At 37.7% G+C, this 9,443-nt stretch overlaps 1 protein-coding gene across 1 annotated transcript; it reads left to right on the top strand.

Moving 5' to 3' along the window:
* The first annotated feature begins 901 nt into the window (after positions 1–901).
* Positions 902–6,219, top strand: TFPI2 (tissue factor pathway inhibitor 2). The gene is made up of 5 exons (XM_059074008.2): positions 902–1,228; positions 1,506–1,688; positions 2,918–3,097; positions 4,295–4,465; positions 4,791–6,219. The coding sequence occupies exons 1-5, from the start codon at positions 1,141–1,143 to the stop codon at positions 4,871–4,873; spliced, it is 705 nt and encodes a 234-aa protein (XP_058929991.2). The 5' UTR covers positions 902–1,140; the 3' UTR covers positions 4,874–6,219.
* The last annotated feature ends 3,224 nt before the right edge of the window (positions 6,220–9,443 follow it).

The following is a 9,443-nucleotide window of genomic DNA, read 5'->3' as shown; positions in this document are numbered from 1 at the left end:
CTCTAACACATGGCTGATGGGGGGTGTAAAATGGTATAATCATTCTGGAAAACTGTTTGGCAGTTTCTAAAATTTTACTCGAGAGTAATAAAAGTTGTTTGCACACACAAAGCAGCTTTATTCACAGTTGCCCCAAACTAGAAATAACACAAATGTCCAATAATAGGACCTTTGTTATATACTTATACATTGGAAGACTGTTCAACACTTAGAAGGAACTCTACAATAGCATGTGTGTCTTAAAAACAGTAGTGGCGTAAAAGAAGTACAAAACAGTACATATCTTATGATTCCATTTGCATGAGATTTACAACAGGTGAAACCAATCTGTGGTGCTCAGAATGGTTGCCCCTGGCCTGGGGTTGGAAGGATTGACTGGGAAAGGGTATGAGAGAATGTTCTGGGGTGATGGAAATGTTTAATTCTTGATTGGAGTGGTGATTACAAGGGTATATATAGTTGTCAAACTTGATCCAACTGTATGTAATATTATGAGTCTTTTATGAAATGTAAATTAGAGCTCGATTGAAATATGAATATGTGTGTATATCTATGTATAAATGTAAAGAAATACATATACTTAAATTTCTATTAAAGGGTCTAATGCAACGAGCCCAGCTCCCCTTGGCCCTGTGAATTTCACACTTTCTGCCCTTCAAAGACGTGGACTTTGTGCTTTCAAAGTGTGGATTCAAGCTTCAGCGTGATGCTGCAAGTTGGAACCTTGTGCAATCACACCCAGGTCATTTCCCTCTAGCCTGTGGATTTCCCATCTCTGACACAATGCCCCATCTGTGGTCATCCCTGCTCGGCCACTGTTTAAAGTTTGGGAGGCAGGTTCAACTTGGTGGGGAATTACCCCCCCGCACCCCCGCCACCCCCCCCACCCCCCCGCACACACTTTCCAGCGCCCAGGGGACGGCAGGGTCACAGCTCTCAGGGCATGAATCAGTCTCCCCTCCAGACTCCGCAAAGGCGCGCTCCGCCCTGTCCCGGGTCAGAAGGACGCTCACCCTACATAAAGCAGCGGCACCCACCACGCTGGAACTCAGACTGCCTCGAGGTTGGACGCTGTGCACCTTCCTCCCGCTGGCACATTCTGGAGACGCCTCACCCCCGGGCAGCTTGAATCCGGACACCATGTACTCTGTTCGCCCCCTCCGACTGGTGGTTCTGCCGCTGCTCCTGGTTGGGACTGCGCTGGGAGATGCTCCTCAAGCGCTGCCAGGTACCTCCCTGCCCAGGGGACCCCCCTTATCGCCCCGGCCAGGCGGCGAGGGCTCCGCGGACCCCTACACTCGCTCTCTGTGCCCCGCTTTCCCCGATGCCTGCCGTACACCATGCGACGGGGCACTTGCACCCAAGTTTGCACTTTCTTTCTCTGCAGATGCCCTTCTTCTGTGCTGGGAGGCTGCCGGGACAGAGCTCCCCGGGAAGCCTCTCCCTCCGCGGAGATGTGGCTGACCTCCTCTCACTCTCTGGCTCTCTTTCTGCCCCTCCTGTAGGAAAGAACGCGGAGATCTGCCTCCTGCCCCCGGATGAAGGGCCCTGCCGGGCCCGCATCCCCAGTTACTACTATGACAGGTATACGCAGAGCTGCCGCAAGTTCATGTATGGGGGCTGCGAGGGCAATGCCAACAATTTCGAAACCCGGGAGGCCTGCGATGAAGCTTGCTGGAGGATAGAGAGTAAGTGCTCGCACGCACACTCAGAACTCTGTGCTGCTCCTTGCACTGAAGGGCTGGTAGTAACTTAGCTTATTTTCCAGATTCCATCTTCTACAGTAAGTTTTAGCCTGAATTTTCTCAAATATTAAGTAAGGCTTTTAATGCTTTTCAGTGTACCACAAGTGATCACAAAGTTTACAATGCCTAAGACATCTCCTCTCTCCTAACTGGCATTTATCATAATTCACTGCGTGTGCAGACTCGGGGAAAAGATTTCACCAGTAAGACGAAACACTGCAAGAGTATAATGTATTAGGTGCAACATAAGGTTTTGTCTGTATTTATCCTAGTTCTAAACCTATGTTTTTTATGCCTCCTTGAGAATAGCATTTTCTCGTGTCCACTATCTATCAATCTGAAATACTTTTAGTGGATTTTGTTATTAAAGTGTGATTTAGCTAATTATAACCTTACTTTTGTCCCCGATATCCCATCAGGTCTTAGATTAGTATAGAGATATAGTGGAGATTCACGATGCTGTTTTCAATTTTATTTTAATTATGTTTATTATCTCTGTTAAGGTCTGTAACAGAACATGGGGCTCTGCTATTCAAGGAATTGAGCCAGGGAAAAATGTGTATTCCTATGAATAAGTTTGATTAACTTCGTATGTAGAAACAATCAGAATACTTTGAGAGAACAGTCTTTCCACTGAAGTTGAAAAATTTATCAAAGCCGAGTCAGATCTGGAGACACTGTTTAAAAAAAAATGCCGAATACAGTTGCTTCTCAGTGTCTGTGGGGAGTGGTTCCAGGACCCCCCCCATACCAAAATCCACAGCATTTGTATATAACCTATGCACATCCTCCCTTATACTTTAAATCATCTCTAGATTACTTATAATGCCTAATACAACATAAATGCTAGGCATATAGTTGCCACCATGGGACAAATTTAAGTTTCGCTTATTTTTTTTTTTTTTTTAACTTTCTGGAATTTTTTTTCCTGAATATTTTCTCTCTGGGGTTGGTTGAATCTGTGGATTCTGGACCCAGGGATACAAGGTCTCCCTGTAACTGACTAGTGGGCAGTCTTTTGGGGGTTTACTAGCCCAGCACTAAATATGATGCCTTCCCACACTCCACCCCTGGCCACCACCAGTTGTTTCTGAAAGTACAGTAAAGTTTTGAAAGTAATACTAAGAAGGTTAATTTTTTACTAACATTGTTTTATGCTCTCCTTGTCCTAGAAGTTCCCAAGATTTGCCGGCTAGAAGTCAGTAAGAGGCACTGTGGCGAGCTCAGAGAAGTGTATTTCTTCAATCTAAGTTCCATGGCATGTGAAAAATTCATATCTGGCGGGTGTCACAGGAGTAAGAATCGGTTCCCGGATGAAGCTACTTGTATGGGCTTCTGTGCTCCAAAGAAAGGTAAACATTCTTTTTACAGTGTTTCTATTTCATTTCTTTATTAAGGCTTTAGGGTGAAAATGTTAATAATTTGATGTGGAATGAACATGGTTTGCGTTCTGGTGATTTCACATATAATATATCAATCTTCACACTATTGCCCTGTGAGGGAGTATTATTATCCACTGTTCTACATATTAGAGTGCAAGCTAGAAGTTAACAACTTGCCAAGTTCTCAGGGCTGGAAAGTGACAAAGCTATGATTCAAGTTTTGCTTCCTCTTCTGCATTGTTTCTTTAGAACTATTTCTCATCTACTTAATTTATACGTAAAACATTACAATCTTCATTAATGAATGACATGACCTCAGGTTTGTATGAAATCAGTTGTATATGAGATAGTGCTATAGAAAGACTTCATGGTGAAACCTGAAAATTTCTAAAGTTTTTTGTTAGATTTCTGTGTTCTTTAGTAGTTACAAATTGTAGCACAAATTGATCTCTATCCCTCTTTCCTCTCTTCCCCATTTCTTACCTACATTCCCCCCATGCAATCCCTAAAATCATGGGTTACTTGGGTAGTATGTAATGTTTGTACAGGCATTTTCCGTAAGCACAGCAGAGACACGTACACAGAGATAAATAAGTTCAACAAACAAGGAAAACTTGCTTTGGCAGAGACTTTGATAAAGCTCTGTAGCTATACAGTGTTGAATATGCAAAATCTTGAATTAATGAGGAGATGGTTGTTGCTGGTGTTCTTTTAAATTGTTTATGTAAATGTAAGTGTTCCAGTGGCTACCTGGGAATTAGATACATGTATTCTTGATTAATAATGGAAGGAGAGCTGATAAAAACATTTAAAATAAAACTACCAACACAAGAGAGTTTACCAAAGCATGTCACATATTTTCCCATGAAATGTAGCCCATTTTTACCTGGCCATATCTGTTTTTTGGGTTTAATTTCTTTACACATTCAAACAATACAAGGATATAGCTTGATATTCTGTCCACTTTATAAAAATTTAGAATTAAAAAAATATGGCATGTAAGCTGTTTTGAAATTCAAGGCACACTTTTTAAATGGCATAGTATGATTTTTGGATTCAGAATGAAGCTTCTATGGGATTAGATTTTCTTCAGTTACTTCAGTAATCAGCACAGTTTAGTAAATCTGGTATTATTACATTTTAAATTTTATTTTCTTTTTCATTAAGGTCCATCATTTTGCTATAGTCCAAAAGATGAGGGACTATGCTCTGCTAATGCAACTCGCTATTATTTTAATCCAAGACACAAAGCCTGTGAGGCCTTCACCTATACCGGCTGCGGAGGGAATCACAATAACTTTGTTAATGTGAAGGACTGCAAACGCATTTGTGTAAAAGGTAGTGGATTTTTTTTCTTATTCAATTTTTAAACTGACTTTATAAATAACTCATAAGCAAAATTATATTTTGATGTATCCATTTTACTAATAGCATATTGCCATTTCTAGACTACTTCTACATAGATAGCACTTTAGTACCTGTCAGTTTTGTCAAAATGCTTATACTGGCTAGGTAGAGTGTTATTGACTAAGTGGATAGTGAGTACAACTGACTTTATAATCATTAAAATTAAGATGAGGTGAGTTTGTAAGCATGTCGGAAGTGGTGATTTATAGCGAGCCTACAGACTGGGTAATATGGTGTTTTATTTTGTTGACTTTAGCCTTGAAAAAGAAAAAGAACAAGAAGATGCCAAAGCTTCTCTTTGCAAGTAGAAGGCTGAAAATTAAGAAGAAGCAAGTTTAACCCTTTTTTTTTTTCATATGTCATCTTGTGAATGCCTTTATGGTTATTATCTGAAGGATAATATGGTAACACAAGTAAGCGAATCCTTAGTGATTTATTCACCAATTCTTATATGTTACATTTTTAAATTTGTGTATTTTTTATACATAACTAGCTGCTATTCAAATGTGAATCTATTATTTTAAATTTAATGTTCAACTATTTTTTATGAGGTTAAATTCTTGCTGTGTATAAGATATAAAAGCAAATATGTCTCACCCAGTTCTTGGGGTTGCTCTCCCTGATTTCAGAAGATGACAGTAACTGAAAAATATAAGACAATATAATCATATTCTTTTAACACATAGGTTTATAAAAAGGACCAGAAAATATATTTAATTTTGCATTTAAAAGTTAGATTATATTTTGGGCCCAAGGAGACAAACTTGCAGACTTACCAACACTTCAAAAAATGTTACAAATGCTATTATGTAGACACTGCTAACTTACTTCTATTTCTACAGCGTCATTTAAAAGATAATAAAATAAAGTAACTTTTTTGACTGAATTAAAAAGCTAGTAAAGTAATTACAACCAGAAATGTTCACCTCGCGTCGGGGTGGGGGGATTCTCTGTCTCTCTCTCTCTCTCTTCATCTATCCATCCATCCCCACTCAGCGTTAAGTTGTTAAAATTTTTGTACTATTCAAGGTGCTTATTTATACTATACCAGAGACAATGCATAAATTTAATAATTTAAATTCCACTAATTAAATATTCCTGATAAATATGATCATCCCATTTTAAAGTTTTTTTCTTTCTCTGTAACAAGATTTTTTAAAATTCTAACATTTTCTTGGCAAGATTAATGTTTAAAAGTATGCCCCTGATATGGCCAAATTATAAGTACATTCGCCCTTTTCTTGAGCAAACCCTCCTTTAAAAATCTATCCCAAAGGTATTGTGACAAAAAAAAAAAAAACCCCAAATGCTATATGCTGTAGTTGATATATTATTTGGAATAACTGAAAACTGGAAACAAACCAGATACTCATCAATAGGGGGTTGGTTGAAAAAATTATGGATGAAAATCAGCAAATTATCTATATGTGGATATCATCTGATCCTCAGGATACATTAAAGAAAAACAGGGTCTAGAACAATATGAACAAATACACACACACACACAAATCACAGAAGATACAAAGATATTAAAAATGGTTACCTATAAGATGAGGTGGGGGAAAAGGACTGGACAGGTATGGAAGTGAAATTTATGTGAATGTACCTTACTGTAATTTTGATCTTGGACCATGTAAATATTTTGTGTAATTAAAAAACAAAATTAAATCAAAAAATAAAAAGCATTCCTTCTAAAATTGGAAATAAGACAAAACAACTGAACCTAAATGAATATCAAATAGTGGCATAACTACAAAAAGGGTATATAATTATTTTCAGTGACTTTCAAAACTAGTATTTTGACTCTGTATCTTTTTAGAGGATATAATCTAAGAGTCAAATTCTGAAGATATCTAAAAATGCATTTTTTAGTCTGATCAGTAATATTGTTATTTTGAACCTATCATACATATAATACTATATTATATATTCTATAAAAATGTATTTCCCACCCTTTCATTGAAAAGTCTTTTGACAATCCAGTAGGAGTAAGTACACCTACCGTCCAGATTATGGTCACTAAAAGAAACCAGAGCTTGCTGAGTCTAGGTCTGGGACAGGAAATGTGTAAGGTGAACCTGGGCCATCTTGTGCTGTAAAGCAAGGAAACTATCAAAGACTAATGAATTAAAAAAAAAAAAAGACTACTGAATCACGTCACAAAAACAGAAGAGTAACATTAGGGGACTTCCACTGACCTAAAATGAGGCAATATGAGCATCAAAACAAACAATGACCACAATATACGTAAGTATATAAATATGAATATAACATGAGTTAATAATTACACATACACCTCTGTGGTGACTCTTAGAGGTTGCTAGGGCACTATCTCATTACTCTGAAAACAGATGAATTAGAGAAATACTAAAGTACTTATCCTTTTTTATTTAGTCTTAACAACTAAATAGTGTATGAGAGAAAGTTACTCATAGAAGAATCCCACCTAATACATGCAATAAAATGTTAGACGATACCACTAATGAAGTATGCATCTAGGTAATGATCATCTGTGGATGCTGAAACCATGGCATGAAAGATTGATGGGGAACAGTATCATGAAGAAATCAGACTAATGTCTCTGAACCCATGGATAATTTTAACATTACTAAGTGTGTCAACAGACATTATTCACTTCTGGATGTGATGCAATAAGAACTGTACACCCTTTCTGATGAAGTAATCTTGCAGAAAGAAAGAGGGAAAAAATTAAACCTGAAGTTAGGCCAGTCTCTAGAGCTTACTGTCGATCATATTGCCAGATTGTAAGGCACTCTTGGGGAATAAAGGAGCAAGTTGGAAGAAACCAGGGAAAGTCAATCAGCCAAATACATAATATAGGACATTCTACAGAACAAATATCCTAGTTTCTCCAACAAACCAAAAAAAATTTTTTAAGGAGGAAAAAGAGGAGGAGACAGTGCTTTTATAGAGTATGAGATGTAACAACAACAAAAAGCCTGTCATTAAAAGGTTTTCAGTTGAATAAGGCCTGTATTTATGACTGTTTTTGGTGGTTTCTGAGAATGACTATAGCAGAAGGATCTTGTGTGTGCTCTGGGATTGTCGAGTGAGTGATACAGAGCCTCTGGGCATGGTGGTTAGGGGGTTCCAAGCACTACAGGGAAGCTTGATTTATTTGTTGACTTTAACCCACCCTGGGACCAAAGCCCTTTGGGGATCATAGACCTGACTTAGCTTACAGCTACAGCTTTCTGTTCAGCAAGGGTAGGAGGTAGACATTCTGATATAACTGTTCTAATACCCCAAACCTCTGCCATTTTAATTTAATGAAGAAATAAATAGAACTGTCATGGGACATTCTGCAGTTGAAGGGAAATTCCTTTTTGCCACAATCAACTTGAAGACAGGTCACTACTGTGATTTCACCAGAGAGCTGTTTAAAAGGAATGTCTCATTCTGTGACACAAAAAAGGAATGGCTAGCTTTCAAATATCACAGCCTCTTACTGAAAAAAATTAGTCTGGACTACCACTTATGCACACACATTGTCACATGTTCACCCACAGAAACTGCAATGGCGCCTTCTAGATTGCCTGGATCATGGTACCTCCAAGTGTACATGTTATCTCTGCCAACAGTCTTGTAGACATTTAGCTAATGATGTTATTCAGTAAGGGACTGTCCTTTGGCATGACCTTCCCTGTATTTTAAGAGTGGTCATAGAAGCTTGTCTCTAGAAGCTTCATGTTTCTAAAAAAAAAAAGAAAAAAGAAAAAAGAAAAAAAAAAGAAAAAGAAAAGAAATAGGTCTTGTGATAAAAATAAGAAAGAATAGAAAAGTGCACAGTTGTAGCTTTAAATATTCGTCGTCTATATATTCTGTTATAAATATAGAGATGGAGGCAAGTAAATGTGGGAATCAAAATCATCTACAATTAATTCTTCTCCCTTCTCCCTTGTATCAACTGGTCACCAAGTGTATCTATTCAAACCTGTTCTAATCCTCCTTATCTTACTCCAGGAAAATTAAAACATTCTCCCAAGTTTCCTCCCTGCCTATGTCCGCTCCATATCCAATCATCCACACTAAGGCCAGGGTAATCTTTCTTAAAAAAAAAAAAAAAAATCTTATCAAGTTACTCTTCTGTTTAAAACTCTTTAGTGGTTGAATTGGGAGATTGGGATTGACATATATGCACTAATATGTATAAAATGGATAAGTAATAAGAACCTGCTATATAAAAAAATAAATAAAATTCTAAAAAAAAAAAAAAAACCCAAACCAGAAAAACATTCTTTAGTGGTTTCCTATTGAATCTTCATGTTACTGCCCAAGCCCCTAGTATGTCATTTAAGACTTCCTACAAGTGGACCATGACATTCTGCTCCAGATTCATCTCCCCGATTACACCATCATCTATAACCTACAATTCAGTTGCACTAAATTGTGTTCAATTTCCAAAGCATGTCGTAGTGCTTTATTTTTCTATAATACAGTTATTAAATTTTGTGCATGAGAGCCATCTGGGCACCCAGGCACAGTACAGACTCCTAAGCCCCATGCCCAGGGGTTTTGATTTAGTGGTTTGAGTTGGCACTCAAAGATGTACATTAAAGACACTGGCTCCAAATGATTAGAACGTATACTTGCATCACACATGAGGAAGACTGTTTTATGCCTTAGAATGTTTAATTTTCCTTTGAAAATAGTATCCATCCCTCCTTAAGAACTACTTGACAAGTTGAATCTTCTCTTTGGCACAGCATTCCTTGACCCTCCCCTCAAGCAGGTTTAACCATTTGTTCTGTGGGCTTGGCTATACCCAGTACAACTCCTAGTCGCTCTAACGCAGTATTTAATTATTTTCCCAGAGTTTTATTGTTAGAGTGTTTGGGTTTTTCAAGCAAAATTAATAGTTTTTTTTCATTTAAAAATATATTATCAT

Source organism: Kogia breviceps, chromosome 9 (assembly GCF_026419965.1).
Source record: "Kogia breviceps isolate mKogBre1 chromosome 9, mKogBre1 haplotype 1, whole genome shotgun sequence".
NCBI classification, from domain to species: domain Eukaryota; kingdom Metazoa; phylum Chordata; class Mammalia; order Artiodactyla; family Physeteridae; genus Kogia; species Kogia breviceps.
This window is presented reverse-complemented; position numbering and strand designations above follow the sequence as displayed.